The following is a 22,051-nucleotide window of genomic DNA, read 5'->3' on the forward strand; positions in this document are numbered from 1 at the left end:
CAATTACATATATGTTAGATCACTTGATATTGTTGTACAGCTCTTGGATATTCTTTTCTGGTTTTTTTCATTCTCTTTTTCTCTTTATATTTTAGTTTGGGTAATTTCTATGGACCAATCTTTAGGTTAACTGATTCTTTCATCTGCCGTGTCAAGTCTACTGATGAGCCCATTGAGAGCATTCTTTGTCTTTGTTGTTGTATTTCTCCACTATTAGCATTTCCACTTATAGTTTCCACTTCTCTGCTGAATATCCCATCTGTTCGTACATGTTGTTCACCTTTTCCATGGAAGCCTTTACTGTATTAATCAGACTTACTTTAAATTCCTGGAGTCTGATTCTGTTGATTGCTTTGTCTCTTGATGGGTAGATAATTTTTTTCTTGCTTTTTTTGTAACTAGTACTTTTTCCTTTAATGTTGGACATAGTGTGTCAGATCATAGAGACTGAAGTCAATTGTATTTATGCTTGGAAATGAGCCTGTCTTTTTCATGCTAGGCCAGTAGTAAGGGGGATTGAATCAACCTAGTCTAGTTGGGCCAGTTTGGGTTCTTTTGTTGCTCTGGCTGCCTTGAGTGACCACTGCTTTCAAATTATTGTAACATGACCTTGTGCTGAGTTTCCAGAGGGCTTTTTTTTTTTTTTCAGTGTTCCTGCTCTACCTTCAGCTTTTGGTCTTCCATGTAGGTCTGAGCCTTAGAGGACTTTTCTTGCCACAGTCTTGTCCCTCCCCCAGTGGTACCCCCAGTGGTAGGTTGCCATTGCTCTGATTTATGAGCTTGGAGCAGGGAGGGTTTTGAGGGTTCTCTGTTGTCTGGTACAGCTGTAGTCTTAGGCTCCATGTCTCTGGGTCTCAGTGGGGGCTTGCTTAGTGATCCTGCTCTCCTTTGAGTTGTGTCAAAATTTGCCTGGATGGTGGGTCTTGCGCAGGAAACTTTCATGTCGCTTCTCTAGCATTTGGGGATCTCTGGTAGGCAGGGCCCAGGGATGGTTTCCTGCCCCTCCCCTGAGGGTAGAGGGTTTTTTTTTTTTTTTTCTTTTTACCCTTTGTGTAGCCACATTGGGTCTTTATCATTGCCCTGGGAGGGTGACCATGTTTGCTGCCCCTCCCCCAGTTGCTTAAAGCTTTTTTCCTGTAGAGGAGAAGGGTGCAGGCAGGATTTGTTCTTTTCCTGTAGCTGTGGCAGTGAGATGCTTTCTCCAGCCTGCCACCCCCAGTCATTCTCTGGAGCACCTGGCCTAAGTCTGTGGAGAAGAGCCTATGTTTGGATGTGAGCTTTCTGCTTGTGTCTATGGCTCCAGAAATTCTGTGCTCTCACACAGGCCCATGATCAGCCTTCAGCAATTTGTAAAAATCTGAATTCTTCCTACCCACTTGCATGTTCCTGGCTTCTCTTCCTCTGGAGCCCTGTCTCAGGTAAGCTGGTTCTTGTGTCCTGCCTCTTTCCAGAAAAGTCTGTTTTTCCTGGAATTTCAGCCATTTGGTTGAGTAAAGCTGGGATCTTGTAGCTTATCTTGCCTCCCCTTGTCAGTGTGGGAGCACCTCTTTCTGTTACCAGGCACACTCGACCAACCCCTGGTTGATGCTCCCCAAAATTTGACATCAAACTCACAGATCTGGCTGCCTGCCCCCAGACAAAAATAACAACCCAAAAGTCAAATGTTGGTGAAAATGACAGTCAGCTTTTATTCAAGAACACTGGTGACTGGAGGAGAGATATTAGGCTGACCCATCTCTCCAGTAAACCTGAAGGAGAAGGGCCAGACTAAAGCCATCTCAAAGACTCAGGTTTACTGAGGGGCTTTAAAGAGCGGGATGAGGGAGTGGAATATGGAAAATGAAAAGCAGGAGGGAGGGGGTGTGAGCAGCAAGGGCTTCATGAAAGGTCTCAGGTATAAAGTCTCGCCAAGGCTCCATCTGGTTTCTGCTTGTGTCCTTGCTGTTAACTCAGGGTCCTGCTGGAGGGTGGAATCAGCACAGCTTCATTGATGTCTTCCTTGGTTTCCCAGTGTCTGGATAGTATGTGGAAGTCTGCAGCTCCAGGCTGGCTGGGAAACAACTTTATATTCATGTAAAACAATGCATTTTGCTTTTCTTTTAAATAAACAGGGGAGATGTAGAATATACTATAAAGCATATGTACTTCACAGAGCCTGATTTTCCAAAGCCTTGCAGTTTCAATATTGACCTTGCAAGGACAGGAAGTTTTCCTCAGGCTATAAGTCTCTGTTGCAGGATAAGAATTGTGGCACAGCAGGTTGCTGGCTCAAGGACAGACTAGTTACTGACTGTTAAGTAAAGATACTGAGAAATTGCTGTAAGAAGGAGTGTTTGCTAAGATCAAGCTTGTGTTGATAAGATCACCGAATTGCCTTACTGGAATGTCATCTGGCTTGTTTCACTGAAAGTTACCAGCCTATATTGTTAAACTATAACCCCGCCTTTGTTCTCTTCCTGTAACTTCCTGGTCTGGAAAATAAATGCAGGAAGAGAACCCCAATTCAGGGTTAATTTCCCGAGGAAGGGTTGCCTCTCGCTGGAGGGTCCCAGGGAAGTTAACCTCTTTGGGGCTTCTCGCTGCTCAGAAGAGATGGGCTTTGAGTAATCCTTTGCATCTTCATCACCCAGGGGAAGTGGGGTGACAAATCCGTGGGGGGCAAAGCAATGCAAGACAACAATCTTGCCCCATAACCAAGGTTCAAAATAATCAAATGACCATGGAAAAGGGCACACTCAGAGAAATGCATGCCAAGAAAAAAAAACTGTCCTTTTAAAATCTTTTAGAGCCCATGCAGTTTTAGGTCCCAACATGGGTTCAGTCATGCTCACTACATCATTTCTAGCTTTCTGCACCCCATGGGGAAGCCGCACTCCCTCCTGCTCTCCTGACCACCAGGTAAGGTGGTGGGCGTGTCTGCAGCTCTTGGAGTGTCAGGTAGTGTGTTGTACAATGGGACTCTGTTGTGGTTAGCAGGGAGCAGGGACCCAGCATGGGTTTCTGGAACACATTAGGGGAGAATGAGAGGCCTATTGGGAGGTGGAAGCCTCCCTAAAGTGTGCTTTGCAGACTTGCTGGAGTTGTCTGGAAGCTAAACAAGTCATTCTCATGGGGTGAACCAGAGGCCCCAGCTGGGCCTTTGTGTGTGTTCCTGGCACATGGACAACCCCTGTGAGGTGAGGCTCAGCCTGGAGTGATCCTGAGTCACCTGGGACCTCTGAACCCCACCAGTGGCAGGGACAGCGGACTGGGTGGTAGCAAAGACTTCATGAGGCTTCCACATTCGTCCTTCTTGAGCCTCAGAGCAGACAAGGTGAGAGGGTTTCCCATCTCTGTGCTGGGAGCTTTGTATTATCCTGCGCCTTCTCATAGCTTTGCCATGAAGTAGGCCATTCTCCTGGTAAGGAGCTAGGTCCTGGAAAGAGCCTGGCCCAGTTGGTATGACTCTGCAGGTGGTGTCTCCCTGACCTGCTACCTCCTTTCAGTGGGCCAAGCTGCAGCCATCGTTGCCACCACTGATGCCTTCAGTGGCCAGACGCCATGCCGAGAGCATTATTTGAGTATCTGTGTTGAATCCTTGTGGCTGTCCTCTCCTTACAGGTGAGGAAACGCACTAAGGGGGGCTGGGTCTTGCTCGGCCTCCAGGAGGTGGCAGAACCAGGATGCCAAATCAGGCCACTCTGAGGGCTGAGTGCCCAGGTGTGTGAGTGGATGGGCTTGGGTCCTAGAGATTGGGCCCCCACAGCTCGCTTGGAGACCAGGGTCAGAGTCATGTGTAGTCAGCTGGGAGGTGATCTCAGGAGGCAAGTGATGGGGGGAGGAAACCAGGAAAGGGGTGCCATGTCAGCACCTCGAGCTCAGCCTGCTGCGGATCCCTCGAGAGTCAGTGTGACCATAACTCAGGAGCTTTCCTTTGGGGGGCGGGTGGCCAGGTTTTCATCCACCAGCTCTTGTCCCTCAGCACGTGGGGGCTGATCATGGCATCAGCTGCCTGCACTTCCGGGCCTGCTCCTCCAGTGGCTGAGCAAGATGCAGACATACATCAGAAGCCTTCATATGTAGGGGAACCATCCACCTGAGCTGCAGTGTCCTCCAGGGTGGCTGAGGAGTACAGGTGCACACTGGCAGGTCTGCTGGAGGAGGGGATGCGGTACAAAGACCTAAGTCTGAGTCTTGGTTTGGGGCAGGGCTCTGATCCTTTCTCAGTCTCTGTGTCCTACTCTGTCCTGGGGTGGGGGAAGTGGGGAGAGTCATGTCCTCTGTCTTGCAGCCTTTTTGAGTCTCTGTGTCCTACTCTGTCCAGTGGGGTGTTATGTGTTCTATCTTGCAGCTTTCTGGGTCTATGTGTCCTACTCTGTCCAGTAGGGGTCGCATGCTCTGTCTTTCAGGTTGCTGGGCGGATTGAATGTGATTGTGTGTGTGAGGCACCATGCTTGGCACGTAGGAGGGGCTCAGTAAGTTGGTAGCCCTTGTTATTTTTATTGTCCTCTCTTTTATGTTAGCTCTACCTGGTGCTTTGTGTGCCTTATTGGTTGGCCATTGCTCCCTAACAGACCACCCAGACTCTGCACCTCAAAACAGTGATCACAACTACAGCTCACCTGTGTCTGGTCAGCTGATCTTGGCCGGTCTCGCTCATGCTTCTGCAGGTTGACTGGTATTCTGTTGCAGGCTGGGCTTGGCTGTGGCAGCCCTGCTCCTGGTATCTCTTTCTCCTCCTGGTACCAGCATGCTGGCCTGGGAAGGTCCCTCTCTTGGTTTGAATGTGTCCCCCAAAGTTCAACTAAATCCCCAGTGCAACAGTGTTGAGAGGTGGGACCTTCAAGAGGTGATTAGGTCATGAAGGCTCTGTCATTGTGAATGGATTAATGTCCTTATCACAAGAATGGGTTAATTATCATAAAAGTGGGTTAAAAAAGCGAGTTCAGCATCCTCTTGCTGTCTCGTGCACTCTTTTGCCCTTTCCCCTTCCTCCATGGGATGAGGCAGCAAGAAGGTCCTCACCAGATGTGGCCCCTCAGTCTTGGACTTCCCAGCCTCCACAGCTGTGAGCCAGGTAGATTTCTGTTTATTATCAATTTCCTAGTCTGTGGTATTGTGTTATAGCAGCACAAAATGTACTGAGACAGCTGGTGATGGTAGCAGCACAAAAGGGCAAGTGTAAACATGCAAACATCTGTGTTGGCCACAGGTCACATGGCTGTGCCCAGACTCACAGGTAGGGTCTTTGTGGGAGGGGCTGTGAAGTCACATGGAGGAGGATGGAGCAGGCGCAGAACCAGGACCACAGTGCTGTACGTCACAGTCCCCCTTCCCCAAAGCTTCCTACCAGTTTCTCCACTTGCCCTTGAGGTCCTGTGTCAAATGCTGTTTTTACAAGAGCCTTCCCTGAGTTTCTTAAGCACTCATAGAAGGGCGGAGCCTCTTCCCCCTGGTGCGGAGCCACACGGTGTGCTTGCTGTGGCCAGCTGTGTATGATGATACCAGCAGCTTCTTGGTAGGGGGTTATGTGCTGCAGCCCTGAGTGCGTGTCCACCTGTGTGATCGCAGGAATCCAAGAGCTAAAGGCCCAGAAGAATTTCACCCTGAGGAAACTGAGGTGCAGAGGAGTGTTGACTTTCTCAGGACCCCCAGAATCAGTGGCAGAGCTAGGCTGGGAATCTAGGCTCCAAGTTCTCAGGGTCTCACCAGAGAGGGCTGTGGCAAGCAGGGTTGCTGGAGTATCTGGGAAAGGGCGGGCCTCACCACCTGGTGTGAGGCCGAGTTTGCCACAGCTCTTTGGTTCACCCAACAGATGGAGGGAGTCACCCTGGGTGGAGCCTGCTTCCCCTTTGCGTCCAGCGGGGGCCTGGAGTTGTGTGGCTGCAGCACAGGCCGGGCTCATTTCCCAGGCCTGTTATGAGTTGAGCTGTCACAGGCTGGATAGAGGTAGGTCCCGGCTAGTCCGTCCCTCTGTCTCACCCCTGCTTTGTGTGCAGGTAGGGAAGGTGGGGTTTTCGTGTTGGAGCTTTAGCCTGGAAGTGAGAACGTGGGATGTGGCCTTTGGTTTTGTTATTCATTTGCTTTGTGAGCCTTGAAGGGGTGTGTGTGAAGGGGGGTTGTGTGTGGTATGTGGGGTGTGTGTATGCATGTGTGGGAGGGGTTGTGTGTGGTATGTGGGGTGTGTGATATGTTTATGCATGTGTGTGGAGTTGTGTGGTATATGGGGTGTGTATGCTTGGGGGGGTTGTGTTTGGTATGTGGTGTGTGTATGCATGTGGGGGGGTTGTGTGTGGTATGTGAGGTGTGTATGCATGTGTTGGGGGTGGTGTGTGGCATGTGGTCTGTGTATACACGTGTGTGTGTGGGTTGTGTGTGGTATGTGTGGTCTGTGTGTGTTGTGTGTATGCATGTGTGTGCGTTGAGTGTGGTGTGTGGTGTGTGTGGTGTGTGTATGCATGTGTTTGGGGGTTGTGTGTGGTATGTGGGGTGTGTATATGTATGTGGGAGGTTGTGTGTGGTATGGGGGTGTGTACGCATGTGTTGGGGGTGGTATGTAGTATATGGAGTGTGTATGCACGTGTGTGGGGGGGTATGTGTGGTGTGTGGGGTATGTGTGGTGTGTGTATGCATGTGTGTGAGTGGAGTGTGGTATGTGGGGGGAGTGTGGTATGTGGTGTGTGTGAGTGTATGTGGGGGGGGTTGTGTGTGGTATGTGGGGTGTGTGTATGCATGTGTGGGAGGGGTTGTGAGTGGTATGTGGGGTGTGTGGTATGTGGTATGTTTATGCGTGTGTGGGGGGTTGTATGGTATATGGGGTGTGTATGCTTGGGGGGGTTGTGTTTGGTATGTGGTATGTGTATGCATGTGGGGGGGTTGTGTGTGTTATGTGGGTGTGTATGCATGTGTTGGGGGTGGTGTGTGGCATGTGGTGTGTGTGTGGGTTGTGTGTGGTATGTGCGGGGAGTGTGGTATGTGGGAGTGAGTGTGTAATGTGTATAAAGTACTCCGGTTTTGGAGCCAGACACAGTTCTGGGTGCTGGGTTGGTTGCCCACTAGCTTTGGGACCTTGGGCAGTTCACTGCTGAGCCTGTTTCTGCATGCGTGAAGTGAGATGTGACAGTGGCCATGTAGGGTTGTGAGGAAATCATTAGCGAGTTCACCTTTCAGTGCCTGGGCCTCAGAGCATTTTCCTTGGCCATCGCTGGGATGACCGTGGGCTGCCTGTGAGATCTGGTGAGGGCCTGGTGTGGGCTCTCACCTTGGCTTCCCCATCCATTTGCCAATGGGTGACCAGGAACCCCACTTTTCCTCTTTGAGGTGCCATGTCCTCCTCTGTCTTGTGGGGATTTTTTGAGAGCTGAGAGACGGTGTATATGGAAGCACCTTGGACAGGGACTGGCCACAGCAGATGCTTAACATGAGGCCATGTCCTGTCCTTTTCCTTTCTGAGGGGGAGGGGTGTGACCTGGAGACATCCAGGTGTCTGCCGGAGAGCAGGTCCTACCAGCATGATGTGGGCAGTGGTCCTGCAGGAGCCCCTGGCTCCAGACCAGCTGTGTCGAGTTGCCACTTCGGAAGCTCAGCTGTTGCTGCTTCTGAGGGAGCTGGAGGATTCTGGCTGTAATGCATGGGTGTCCTGGGAATCCATGGTCCCGAAGGATGTGGTTTATTGGGACAGATTGAACACACATGCTGATCTCTGCTTCCTAATGGAACCTCACTAAAATGACAAAGGGATAAGAAGCTCTGAACCCCAAGAGTGGGACAGGAGGGGCCTGCAGGTTAGAGATGCGAGCTGAGCTTTGGAAGCTTCTGGGTGGTGGCTGATGTAGCAGGTGGAGGACCTAACGCCTGCAGGGGGAGGGCCGCAAGGGCAGGAACTAATTCTGGCTGTGGAGCTCCAGGAATTGATGAGGCGGTAGCCATGACAGGGGATCAAAAACAGGCTGTCACAGAGACATTTTTCTTTGGGTACTCTAATCCAGAGATGCTGGCACAGAGGGAGGGATCCAGTGCCCTCTCGGCAGTGGGTATCAGGTGAATGGTGCACACTTGCAAGGTGATCCCAGCCCCTCCATCCTCAGCTCCCAGGAGGACTACAGCCCCTGTTCCAAGCCCAGGCTGCAGGCTGGAGGCATCCTCTCGGGAGTAATTGACCCCAAAGAAAAGATCTGTAGCTATTTACAGATAGGAATCTCCATCAAAGTGATTGTTGCCTCACCTGTGAAAGTTCCTGGGTGGGGGATGCTTGCACAGTCACGTAAAGTCCCCCGGTTCCTGGGCCCTGCCCACCCACGGAGGGCTGCTTCCAGCATCTCCCTCTCACTGTGAGTGGACTCAGCTCACCAGAGAGTGACGTTTCCAACAGGAAGGACAGAGACCTGCCAAAACAAAGCAAAAAGCAGAAAAAAGGAACCCTGAGAAATTAAAAATGTAAGGAGCAGAAGAAAACCTAAAGATAAACAAAACCCAAAATAATACCACTCATAATTCTCTGTAATATGCTCAGAGTTAAAATAGATGTTGCTTTCACTACAGTAGAGAAAGGAATAATGTAAGATCATGAAAGACTCTTGGGAATTAAAAATATGATAGTTGAAAATTTAAAAACTCGGGTGTAAGATTTGGATGGTCAAGCTGAGGAAATATCCCAGGAAATCGAACAAGAATTTGTATTTTTTATTCAAAATATTTTAACATTCACTTGTACATGTTTGTGGGGTGCAGTGTGTTATTTCAGTACATGCATGTACTGCACAATGATTCACTTAGGGTAGATAGCAGAGTTTTATAACCATTAGTCCACCTGTTTTCCTCACCCCCAGCCCCCTTCTCTCCCAGCCTCTGGTAACCACTATTTTACTTTCTACTTCTACGAAATCCACTTTTCTTTCTTTCTTTCTTTCTTTTTTCTTAAGATATCACATCTGAGTGATTTCATATGGTATTTGTCTTTTTGTGCCTGGCTTACTTAACATGTTGGTTTCCAGTTTTATCTGTGTTGCTGCAAATGGTAGGATATTATTTTTTTTTTTTTATACATAGCTGAGTAGCATTCCATTGTGTGTATGTACAACAGTTTTTTTATCCATTTGTCCATTGATGGGCATTTAGGTTGATTCCATCTCTTGGCTATTGTGAATAGTGCTGTGATGAACGTGGGAGCGTGGGTGTCTTTTTGATTAGAACAAGAATTTTTACAAAATGATGACGTTTAAGTACCCCAAATATAAGAAAATTAGAAGATTAATCTTAAAGTTCCAGCCAGAAAGAGAGAACAGAGAGTATGGAAAAGAGAAAATGATTGAGTAGAGAATTTCTAGAACTCAAGGACATGAACTAAAAAAAAGACACCCCCCACCCCCAAGTGTCTGGTGTAGTGAATGAGTAAAAGACCACACTAAAGCATGTAAGCTTCCACAGAGATAAAAATGGGCCACGTTTAGAAGACTGGGAGCCAGGCCCTCAGACTTCTCAGCAGCCACATTGGGAGTAAGAGGACAGGAGAGGTGAGGAACGTGGTCTCCAGCCTGGGCTTCTCCACCCAACCAAATGAGCAGTCCCACATGAGGCGCACGCACACACTTGCAGTCACACTCAGTCTCACATGCTCAGGAAGCAGCTAGAGGCACCAGCAATGTGGGTACACAGGTAAGGCAGACAGTGTATCCGAGAGAGAGGGAAAGCCCAGGAAGACAGCGTGGAGCATGGCAGGGCGGCTCACCCAGGCGGGAGTGGGTCAGCGGAGGGGTGGGGGCATGTCCCCAAGAAGTAAATGCCTACATCTCCTGCCATGTAGAGAGGGTTCGTTACGGAGTGGGAGTGGCGGGAGAAATTGCTGATCACTACATAGAGAGCTAAGCAACCAGACAAAGGCACTGTCTACTCTGGGAGAAACAAAGTATCGCACAAGAAAGAAGGGTAAGCGCCGTGTGGCTACCTTGCATGAAACACTGAATTAAACACAGAATTAGACCCAAAACTGTATGCGGAAGAAGGGAACTTGTGTGTAAGGGAACTTGGCTAAGTCCTCATCTTCCTTAGTTGAAAATCAGTAGAATGTACAGATCATGAAATGATGATGTCAGCACATTATTTGGAGATTTGAGGGTAGAAAGAATCAACCAAGGTTTTATTTCCAGGTGGTGGGATTGGGGTGGGGAGTACCAAGGTGTGTCTTCTGTTGCGTGCCTCGCAGGACTCTGAATTTTATACTAGGTACGTGTGTGACTATGGTGAATAAATAAATGAAAATCATAGGGTTCCAGCCCTAGGATCCTGGTGGTTCCGGGCCCCATTCTAATTAGTTCTGATCCTAGAGCCCTGCTTCCTTCTGGTGGGAATTTTGAGGGACTACACACCTGGCATTGAGTTAGGCAATGCCCTAGATTCCTGGGGAGTTCCACCCCAGGTCCCATGGATCTCAACCCCAGGGTCCTAGTGTCAGAGTGTAGTGCCCACCAGGGTGGGTGTGTCGATCTGTCTGCCACTTAGGAGTGAATTCTGTGGGGTCAGCAGGAGCACTTCTTTAAGTTACTACATCTGCCTGACTTGAAAACAGAGCCTCAGTTGGTTAGAGCTGATAACACAAGGTCTGGGGTTTGATCCCTGTACCGGCCAGCTGCCAAAAAAACAACAAAAGAAAACAGCCGAAGGCAAGCACGTGCAGCTTGTGTCACTGGCCAGCATGGTGGCCCCGCCTGCCAGTTCCCCTGGGTTTCACTTGAAAGCCAGGCTCTTTTCCCTCTCAGAGTGGATTTGCTGGGCATCAGGCTGGTTTCCAGCTGTGGAGCCACAGCAAGGAGAGTCGGTTCCCTCCTGTGCTCCCATTACCTGCTCTCGTGCCTTCTGGCCAGGGCTGGGGGGCCAGCATGGCCGCAGCCACTGTGCCCCCATCTGTCCCACAGCAACATGATGGACTGCATGAATACTTCTCTGCCTTTCACTCCTGCTCCACCTGGGCTTGTCAGGAAGTGGGGCTGCAGCTCCAGATGTCCCAGCTCTGTGACCTAAACCCTGTGCTCTGTGCTTCTGTGAGTAACAGGAGGCACTCGTGCGAGGGCTGCTGCAGGTCCTGACACCCAGTGCGTGACTTTGTTGGGAGGTACCAGGAGGCTCATGCCCCGTGCTGTGGAGGAGGGTGGCCCTGTTTTGATGAGTTACCATAGCACGTCCTTGTGTGTGAGCCATCCCAGTTTCATTTACATGGAGCCTCTTTGGCCCTGAGCAGGTCCCTTGTGACCCTTCTACTCGTCATCTCCTTTGACCCAAACAGCCCTGTGAAGGAGGGGTCTTCACCTCCACTTTCTGGAAGGGGGAGGCAGGGGCTGCAACTTTCCTCAGGCTTGTTGGAGAGTGACTTGTGAATGGTGGGTTCCCTTCACGGTGCCCAGAGCACAGATCCTAAATGGACTGTGAGTGAAGCCCAGAGCTTGCCAGGCAGGAAGGTGGTGGCCAGGAGGGTGAAGAGGAGAGACCAGCAGGAAGAGGATTCTCCCTCTGTCTCCAGAAAGGAGCACAGCCCTGCCGACATCTCGATTTTAGCACATCTGACCTCCAGTGTTGAGAAAGCACATTTCTCTTGTCTTAAGCCATCATGTTCATGGTGATTTCTTACAGCAGCCTGCCCTAGGAAGCTAATGTGGTGACTGAGAGACCAGTTCCCTGCCCTTGCTGCACTTGCCCTCAGCTCAGGCACAGTGTGACAAGTGCTATAGGGAAAGAAGTATAGGGTCCTGTGGCTGGGGAAGGTGTCCTGGGGACAGGGATCACAGGGCAAGTCCAGGTTGGCTAGGCAGAGGGCAGCCTGTTGAAGGCCGTGGGCAACATGGGAATGGAGCTGTGAAGGACATAGACCTGGTTGGAGTACAGAGGGGCTGGAGAGAGGGGGCAGCATTACTGGGACCTCAAGAACCCCGGGGCACAGGCGGCCACCAGGAGAGTGGGAGAACACGTCGTGCGGGACTTGTGCCAACATCCAGGGGCACAGCTGGGGGGACAGGGCTGTATTAGTCTGTTAGTGTTGCTTATAATAGAATACCTGAGACTGGGTAATTTATAAAGAAAAAGGGTTTGTTTGGCTTATGAATCTGGGACAGCTACATCTGGTATGGGCCTCAGGCTGCTTCTACTCATGGCAGAAAGTGGCAGACAGCCAGTGGGTACAAGATGACAAGGCAAAACGAAGCAAGAGAGAGGAGGGGGAGGTGCCAGGGTCCTTTAAAGAACCAGCTCTCACGGGAACTAATAGATCGAGAACTCACTCATGACCCTTAACCCCAGGGAGAGCATTAATCCATTCATGAGGTATCCACTCCCATGACCCAAGCAGCTCCCAACACTGCCACATTGGGGATCAGATTTTGACATGAGCTTTGGGGGGACAACACATCCAGACTCTGTCAGGGGCTTAGATTGGTGACTGTGGGGGTGGAGAGAGACTAATGGGAAGAGTGCTGATGCCACCTCTTGGTGCCTGGCACAGACCCTCGCAGAGCTAGGGCTGTGTGACTCCAAAGCCTGCATTTGATCTTGTCTGGAATGGGGCATGTGATCAGGTAGTGTAATTACCATTATTGTCTCCAGTTTGTCTGTCTCTTTGATCATTTTGTCATGTCTTGCCAGCTGGAGGCCAGGGCCTGTTCCTGTGCTTGTCCTGTATGTGTCCCTGTCCCCTGCCTCTTTGGTGGTGGGCAGGCTCAAGTGTACCCTTGCTGACCTCCTGCTGGATTATACTGAAGCTGGAGGAGGTGAGGCCAAGAGATGCTCGACCCAGAGAGGGATTTGGTGGGGCTGGAAAGGAGGGCCACTGGGACAGGCTGGTGGGCTGGTGGATGAAGAGCTTCCTTTCAGCTCTCTCGAGGCTGGTCTCCTGGTGTAAATATTTAATGGAGGTGAGGATGGGACTTGTGGAACTGAAGTGGTCGATATTGACATAAGAAGATTTTAATGTGCAGAGAATGTCTGTCTTGGTCATCGGCTGCAGAAGCTACAGATGGCAGGGGTTGGGATAGGGAGCTCTAAAAATAGATAATGAAGATGTCATGGGGAGAGGCCCATTTCGAGGACTCTGCCCACAGTCTGGCTTTTAAGGACATGGACCCCTCTGTACAGCTACCCTGAGCATCTGGTTCGTGAGTCCTCACGTGGAGGAGTGGGTGGGTCAGCCACGCCCTGGTTCTGTGACCTTGTTGCATTGGAGAATGTGAATTGAGCACGGCCAATTCTGCTGGCTCTCCTGGAACAGCAAAGAGTAAGACAGAGCCGTCCCTGTCCTTATGGGGGCGGGATGGAAGCACAGAGAGGAATGTGCAGGCCATTCCTGGACTGTTAGCACAGTGGGGACAGGGGGACAGGGTGACAGGACAGAAAGCGGGAGTGTTAGTGATATAGCTGATCCGGTGAAGGAGTGAGGGAGTGAGAGGGCTCTGGGCGGACGCAGACAGCCATGCCCAGGGCACGTTCCAGCCTCAGCAGGGAGGTAGCAGGAGCCCAGCGTGGGGAGGGAGTGGTGGGTCACAAGTGCCAGTTGGGGAGGGTGCAGAGTGGCTGGCAGGAAGGGGTGCAGAGCCATCGGAGGGGCTTTGGTGGATGGCAGCATGGTCTAACGTCCATATGGACACTGTGGTCCTGGCTGCTGCATTGAGAAGCCTGGATGGCGGGCGAGCTGGGCAGTAGCAGAGTCTTGTGGAGCCCTTGCAGGAGGTGGTTCAGGCAAGAGGACGCAGTGTTGCCCTGGACAGGACACACCTGAATTTGCGGGGTTTGCCGAGGCACCAGGTGTGAGGAAGCAGGAAAGGTGAGCTCTTGGGTATGGGGTGGCCGTTTGCTGAGGAGGGCCACAAGGGCTATGGAGAAGACTCAGCCTTGGACCCAGGCACCTGGAGCAGCTGGTCCTGGTGAGGCATGGGCAGCGGCTGTGTCCGTGGTGACAGGTGCATGTGAGGGTGGGGCTGGGGGAGGCTATCTAGGGGTGCAGGCAGCCTGGGGGAGGTCTGAGGGCTGCATGCTGGGCTGTCAGTATGCTCAGGTGGGAAAATGAGGGGAACTGGAGACAGAGACTGAAGCCCTGCAGTGAAAGGACAAAGTCGTGTTAAGCTATGTCCATTTCTTCTGCGAGGTCAGAGGAGGCGATCCTCTGTGAGGACTGGGAGGGCCCCGGCTCCCTGGGGACCCAGAGCTGTTTCAGGGGTGTTGAAGTCCAGGGCCAGGGACTGGAGAATGTGCAGAGAGCTGCCTTCTCTCCAGGGTCACCTCTGGTCCCAGCTTCCTCGTGGCTGGGGGTCCTGCCTGGCTCTAGAGTGCCTGAACAGGACTGTGCACTGAGGGTGGCCGGTGTGTGGGGTCTGCCCATCACACAGGCCAGGCTTGGGCCCTGCATCCCCCTGCCTCCAGCAAACATTGGGATGCTCAGAGTGCCTGCTGCGTGCCTCCCCGGGGCTTGGTAGGGAGCAGCTAGCACAGGTATGTGTGCACGTGGTGGTCCGGGAGACAGGCTCAGGTGCAGATGCCTCAAGTCTGCAAGCAAAGGCTGAGGGAAGAGCCCTCGGGTGGCCCCTTGAGGAGGGAGGAGCCTGGGCCCCGGGCTGGGCGTGGAGAATGCCGCGGGCCTTGGTAGACAGTGGGGTGCCTGGACCTCAATTTGTGATCACTGGAAGATATAGAAGGGTTTTAGGCTGGGAATCATCGAGGCTGAATCTGAAATATGCTGTTTGTTCCAGAGGGATGGTCCCCAAATCCAAGCAGGGGACCTGTCCAAGCTGCATTGGTGGTATGTGAGGAAAGGGAGCTGGTCAGCAGGTCTGTAGCCCTGTGGGCCACCGTGGCTCCGCAAGTGAGCGAGAGGGTGTCCTCAGCACACCTGAGCGCCCTCGCTCTGCTGGCAGCCTTGCCCTGCCTTTACAGCTTGGGGCACTGGGCTCCGCAGGCTCCTCACATAGGCCGCGTCTCCCCAGTCCTAGGGGTGCAGGTTATGCTGACAGGTCTGCTGGCAGGCAGAGGTGGTTTCTCTCTTCTCAGTTGATTTATAACATATATGTGCACACCTCCACATAATTCACACCAGACCAAGTTAATGATTCTAGACCCCAGAATCTCCTTTGTGTCTTCTGAGTCAGTGACCTCCCCCAAATAACCACTGTTGTCACCTCTGTCACCATATCATAATTCTGTCTGTTCTTGAGCCCCGTGTAAATGGAAACGCAGAAGCACACAGTACACAGCCTTGGTGTCTGTTACTGTGTTCGACATCGTGTCTGTGGGAGTCACATGATGTGTGTAGTAATTGTATGATTATCATAATCCATTCATTCTATTATTGATGGACATTTGTGTTTCCAAGTTTGGCTGTTTTATGAAGGATGTGGCCAAGATTGTTCTAGGACATGTCTACTGGTAAACAGGTGCTGGTTTCCCTTGGGTGTATATCCAGGAGTCGATTCCTTGGGTCACAGCCACATGTATATTTACCTTTAGTAAATACTGGGCAGACATAGTTTCACTGTAAATAATTAATTGGCTAGTGAGTCATTCCCCAGACTCTGGTCACTCCTGCATAAACTGAAAAGTTCAGCCTCTGGAGGCCTCAGAGCCGAGAGTCATCCACCTATTATAGCCCGTGAGCCCCCGCCCCCAGTGTAGCCGGCACTGTGTCCTGTTCACGTCTCCTAACAGCTTTGAGAAACATCCTGCCCCATTTCATGCTGAGGAAACAGCTGCCTGGCCCCTGGTCACCAATAGAGGTGCATTCAGGCTGAGCCCTGGCACCTGGTCCAGCGCTCTTCCCCCACACTTGAGTTGCTCCTGGGCCCCTCCCGTGGCCCTTCAGCCCCCTTCTTGGCAGCAGGTGTTGACCTGAGGGCAGGGCTGGGTCATTGGGCATCCTCCAAGCAACCCTCACTGTGGCTTCTCTCCTACAGGCACAAGCTTACTGCAGGAGGTGGTCTACCTGGTGAGCCAGGGGGCCGACCCTGATGAGATCGGCTTGATGAACATTGACGAGCAGCTGCCAGTCCTGGAGTACCCACAGCCGGGCCTGGACATTATCAAGGTACTCTGGGCAGGCAGCACCCAGCCCCTCCTGGCCCTTTTGGGGTGTTTCAGCAGTTACCCCCCAATGAGTGACAGTTGTTTCTGAGGGAACTCAAGGGGCTCTGTGGGTGACAGAGAGCAGATAGCCCTAGAAAGCCAGGAGAGGGAAAGTGACAGGCCTGAGCCCAGGACTGGTAACCCTGGGATCTGGTCAGGCTGGGTGACACAGTGTTGGGGAGTCTGCGAAGTGGAAAGGAGGTAGACGCCTGGGGGCGTTGTACGGGCTGAGGGACCATCAGTGGGAAGCGGGCTCTGGGCCTCCACCCGCGACTCTCACATCTGTCCAGGAAGCTGGGTGAGATGCGTTGGCATCAAATATTGGTTACAAGAAATGAAATAAATGTTATCCTAAAGTCCTGTTCATTCATTCTACTCTTCCCATGCATCTGGGATTTTTTCTCTCCTCCCTGTCCCCTCCGCACCTCCAGTTCAGGCCTCGTCCTTGCACAGACCACACCAGCAGCTTCAGCCTCACCTGTCCATTTCCACTAGAGGAGTGTTCTGAGATACAGCTCTGGGAGTGCTCCCCTACCACCTGCCCCATGTCATGGCTAAAAGTCCCTCTGTGGCTCTTGAAATAAAGTCCCAAGTCCTGTGTGAGCCAGGCTGTGTCTGTAGACAGTGGGTCATGTTCGCTCGCTGCCTCTGCCCTGTACCTGTGCTGAATCAGTACGGCTGCGCTGAGGGCCTGCCATGTGCTGGGCCCTGCTGTTGGCAGTGGGTACAGCGGTGAATGACAGCAGCATGTCACGGCCTTACAGAATGGACAGGTGTGGTTGTCACACAGTGGTCAGCACTAGAAGGGGAGCAGATTGAGGAGGGATGGGGCAAGCCTGTTGGCGGGGATGTCTGAGGAAGGTCCTGAGCGAGGGGAAGGCCTGGTGAACACAAAGACCCCATGGTCCCAGGGGCCTGGCTTGTCCTGGAGTAGCAGGCAGGCCTGGTGGCTGTGGGTGCCAGGTACCAGGGCTCTGGGCAGAGTGGCATGGGAGCCAACGATGTTCTACAGTGAGGGCATTGGGGCTGGGTCATGGTGATAACCCAGCAGGTGCCCTAGGTGACCTGGACCATGCTTCCACTGCTGCCTACCAAGGCTGTTGCAGGCCTTCCTCGCTGGGGCCATTCTGGGCCACTCCAGGCCAGACCAGTGGCTCCCTGGTTCCTGAGCAGACCCCTGTGGCTGTGGTGGGTTGACTCCTCGGGCTGAGGACAGGGACCCCTGTCTGTACCCGCAGGGTCCAGCCTGGATGGTGGTCATGTCTCAGGTAAGAAGTTAGTCAGGTGATGGGCTAGGTCTGAGACCCTCCCGTTCCAGGCCCTTAGAAAGGCCCTGAGAGGAGACCATGGAATGGTAGCCCTGCCTCCCCTCAGAGCCTCCCCTCTGACCCCATGGCAGGAACTGACGTCTCCCCGCCTCATCAAGAGCCACCTGCCATACCGCTTCCTGCCCTCCAACCTGCACAACGGCGACTCCAAGGTAACCTGCAGCACCCTCCTCACATCCCTCCTGTGACAAGTCCCCAACAGGAAGAACCACAGAGCCTCGTGCAGCCCACACCATGGGCCACATGCAGTCTGTGCTGTGGGCTCACGTACAGTCCATGCCACAGACAGTCCACGCCACAGCCCACATACAGTTCACACCACGGGCCACGGACAGCCCTCACCACAGGCCCACATCCAGTCCTTGCCAAGGGCCATGGACGGTCCACGCCATAGGGCCATGCCCCTCACCTGGCCTGGGAGCTCTCTACCCAGAGAACTTAAAATGCTAAGGCCTTTTAGAGGCTGTCTTGAATCATGTGTCTCTAGCATTTGAGCCAGGTTTGTAGTGTTGGTTTTTCCCTCACGATTGAACATGCGTGTGACCAGCCCAAGCCCAGCATGTGCTGCGTAAGGTGGAGGCGCTGCTGCTTTTGCTTTCCCTGGTCATCCCCGTTTTCTTGGCTGCGTTGAGTTTATGAGGCTGTAGCTCTCAGCACCAGTATCAGGACTGTCACTTTTCTGTCTTCTGCTGATTTTAAAGTAGTACTGGAGGACAGAAATAGAATAGAATACTCAAGTAACTGTCCTGGCGAACACTACTGTATTGACAGGGCACATCTTTGCCGAAACAGAGTAACAGCCAGGAAGTGTGTGGCGGCCTTGCACATGGGTTTGAATTTGACGTTGGAAATGGTGTCAGCTGATCATGTACAAGAAAGGCAGGCTGAGGGTCAGTGGAACCTGTGCAGGACAGCGCCCAGCAGGGAAGGAGACACCCACTTGCCCATTGCTGTCCCCACAGGTCATCTACATGGCGCGCAACCCCAAGGATCTGGTGGTGTCCTATTATCAGTTCCACCGCTCCCTGCGGACTATGAGCTACCGAGGCACTTTCCAGGAATTCTGCCGGAGGTTTATGAACGATAAGTGTAAGTGTTTCAGCCTGGGCTCATGTTGGGATAGTGGCAGTCAGTCATTCGCGGAAGGCTTGGCGTGTGCTGGGTACGTCACCAGCACTGCCTGAGACACTGTCTCCAGTTCTCCCAGTAACCACAGTTAGGCCTGCACCCCACTATACAGGTGAAGACGCCGAGGCCAAGGGGTGTTAGAAACGTGCGGAGATCTAGAGCTAGGGTGTGGCGGAGCAGTCTCATCTGGCTCCAGAGCCCTTCTCTCCCACCACACTTGGGGTTTCTGAGAAGTCCCCCAATTAAAACATCCCTCTTTGCTGCCTGGGTTCCAGACAAGGTGAGCATGAAGACAGTAAAAACAGAGGCCCAGATGTCACACTGTCAGTGACAGAGGCTGGAGTGGAGACCGTGGTTGTGTGCAACAGTCATGTGGGCCTTAGGTTGAACTACAGGGAATGTCAGGTGACCACGGTAGGCACACTTGGGGAGGGGGCGTTCCTTGTCCAGGAAGCTTGTTCCCACAGGGGAAGGGCGAGCCGGGGCCAGAGCGCCAGGTGCTCCTCTGAGTCTCCACTCACAGTCCCAGGATGGAGCGAGGCCGGTCACAGCACCACAGGAAGGCAGGACGTTAGGACAGCAAGAAGCGCCTTGCTCTCTCCCAGCTTCTCTTCACCCCATGGGGCCATCTGTTCACTTGGGAGCGGTGGCAGCACCTCCTCAGTATGGCTCTGTCCCCACATCCAAATGTGGCTCCACACGGCCAACCATGACTTCTTTAGGTATCCTGGGACTGCAAGTGGGCAGTTTAGGGTGTGCACCCAGAAGTTGTTTGAAGTGGGTCATGTCCGTACTTTAAATCTACACTGAGACTATTCCATACCCAAGTTTGAAGATACACTTTCTGTTCTATTTCCCAGCTGAAATACTGTTCAGCCACATTGTTCCGTTTGCCTAGTCAGGCATGCTGCAGGGAGACTATATGACAAGACCATGTAATGGAAATCCAGGAATAGAGTGCCCCCAAATTTAAAAGGAACTTGGGGCAGATGAACTGGAGGTGCCGCTGAGGCCTGGTTAAGGACGACACCCTCATTAGGGTGTCATAGCACATGCAGACTTGCGGCTTGCTATTCTGAAACCCTCAGATGCCTAGAAGCCTGGATGATTCTGTTTCCTGCTGTTGTCTGTGCTTCAGCTGTGCCTGCTTAGGAGGGGCCCCGCATGCACTGAAGTCACCTGAGCGGCTAAAGGCCCTCTGTCCAGCCCCCTTCTCCCAGCCTGTCTGCCATCTGGAACATCCCCTTGTGCTCTGCCTGGCATTGGGAGCCACCCACTCAGGTGGTTCCCAGAGCTGTGTCCTTCAGTCTCCATGTGCACTCTTGCCTCTGTAGAAGTGGGGACAAGGCTACCATAAACAGCGGATGTCTACCAAGTTTAGAGCCTGCATGTGGAGGAGGGCTTGTGCAGGCCAGAGCAGTTATCTTGACACAGGCTTCTCCACACTGTCTGGTTGCAGCACCCCCCACCCCGAGTACAGGCTGCACACGCTTGCCTGGGTCCAGCCAGGCTTGTCGCCATGTCTGCTTAGGTGCCCACACTCTACTCTGATCTACTCACTCATCCGTCCAGCTAGTGCACAGCCCTCAGAGCTGCAGGATGCTCTTTCCTCTCTGCCTGAGCTTCCAAAGAAGTTGGAAACTAATGAGCACAAGGATCACTGAATCAGCTTTTCCTGATAATGGAGTGAGGATGATGTAGCATGATGCGAGGGTGAGAGGTACCTGCTAAGGGGACCCCGAATAAGCAGGTTGTGACTAAGCACCCCAGGAGGGGGGCCTGAGGCAACCTGGCCAGATAACAAGTGCAGTGTGGAGGACGACAGGCTCCATGTGACACATGCAGCATCGAGGACGCTGTGTAGACAGGCTACCTGTGACGCTTTGATGATGCTGTGTAGACAGGGTCCCTGTGATGCTTTGATGCTATGTAGACGGGCTCCCTGTGACACCGATGAAGCTGTATAGACAGTCTCCTGTGACACGTGAGGCATGAGGGGACGTGCTTGGTAGGATGCTCTCTCCTGGAAAGGGTACGCTGAGGCGCTGCTCTCTGCAGCGATGCCCCCTCAGTAAGTCGTTTGACTTCCTGGGGCTGAATAAGTCCAGTGGATTAAGCTTGGGAGAGGCCTGGCATTCTCCTTCCCAGGAAGAGGCACTGGAGTGTGATGACATGGTCACCACCAGGTCACACCACATTCCTTTCATCTGCCCTGAGACAGCAGGGCACAGAGGGGACTCTTGCTCTCCCCTGTTTGCAGGTGACCCTGTGTTTGCAGGTGACCTTGTGTGCCTTGCCTCAGCCTTGACACGCTTTCCCTGTGCAGCTTCCGTGGCACCCAGTAGGCATTGGGTGGTCTGCTTTGGAAGTCTCCATGCACTGTCTCATGGAACAAAGGGGAGTTTTCTTCACCTTCCATCATCATAGGGCCATCTGCCTCCACCTTGTGCCCCAGGCCTCGCCTCCCTGCACTTAGACTAGCCAGATGGGTGTTGACTTGGGTGCTGTGGGTTTCCCCCTGGGGAACCCCATGACTATTAATCTGTAAGTGACTTGGGCAAGTCTCTTTTCTCTGGGACTCAGCTGTTCCTGTATGAAGGGAGAAGGTTTGCTTAGCTGATGGTTTTGAGGTCGGCCCCACGTGTCCATGCATTTTCTTCCTGGTATCCAGGAACAAGAGGGGGGTTAACTGGGGTGTAGGGTGCAGCTCCCAACAGCAGGAAGTGTGTAGGGGGCCCAGCAGGAGGAATCTCTATGGAGCCTACTCCTGTCCAGCACCTCTTATCTGCCCAGGCCCACTTCCCATTGCTCAGTGGGGTCAGGATCCCCCCAACTCCACAGTTGTCCTTTTTGCTGATCCCTTTCTCTCTGTTTAAAGTCTTCTTGGAGGACTTGTGCCAAAACCTGCCTGGTGACAGTCATGTCAGCAGGAAGAGGTGGGTGAGAATCAATAGTTTTTATGCAGGGCCTTGAGAAGCAGGCTTGATATCCTGATGGGCTCATCAGCACCGACACATGGGCCCACACCCCATGTCCGAGGTGCTGGGCAGTGTGGCAGATGTAGGCCGGGTTGTGGGTACCTGCCTGTCTTCAGCTCTCTGGGGTTCATTGAGAATTCCTGCCTTTACCTAGGGTCCTTCCTGTGGCCCCTTGCCTGGCATGGCCCTATGTCTGGATCTACCTTAGAGCCTCCCATACCCCATCCTTTCCTCACCCTGTTTCCTAGTGCCTCTGGGTAGTGCTCTGTTCCTGGTGACTACTTGCTAAATGGATAAACTGTTGGGTACCATTGAGATCCTGCTGCCAGGTACCACATACCCCATCCTCAGAGCCTTCCGCCCAGGGGTAAAGTGTTCAAGGCATCTGGAAGGCCAGGGAGTGGGGGGCAAGCACTATCGGCAGGAGAGGCTTGCTCAGACATGAGCAGGTTAGGGGCGGCCAGCTGAGCCAAGGGCTCACCCTTCTCTTGCCTATGTCACAGTGTTCTCGTCAAAGCCACTGGGAGGTAGGGGGGCCCCCGTGTGTGC

General features: G+C 52.7%; 1 protein-coding gene across 1 annotated transcript in view; it reads left to right on the forward strand.

The window, feature by feature from the left end:
- Positions 1–22,051, forward strand: part of SULT4A1 (sulfotransferase family 4A member 1) — a 40,109-nt gene that overhangs the window by 7,207 nt on the left and 10,851 nt on the right. Inside the window, exons 2-4 of the mRNA XM_063076287.1 lie at positions 15,900–16,030; positions 17,468–17,548; positions 18,359–18,485. Coding sequence (XP_062932357.1) covers positions 15,900–16,030; positions 17,468–17,548; positions 18,359–18,485 — 339 coding nt within the window. The remainder of the gene's footprint in view (positions 1–15,899; positions 16,031–17,467; positions 17,549–18,358; positions 18,486–22,051) is intronic.

Source organism: Cynocephalus volans, chromosome 12, assembly GCF_027409185.1.
Source record: "Cynocephalus volans isolate mCynVol1 chromosome 12, mCynVol1.pri, whole genome shotgun sequence".
In the NCBI taxonomy this organism is placed as follows: Eukaryota; Metazoa; Chordata; class Mammalia; order Dermoptera; family Cynocephalidae; genus Cynocephalus; species Cynocephalus volans.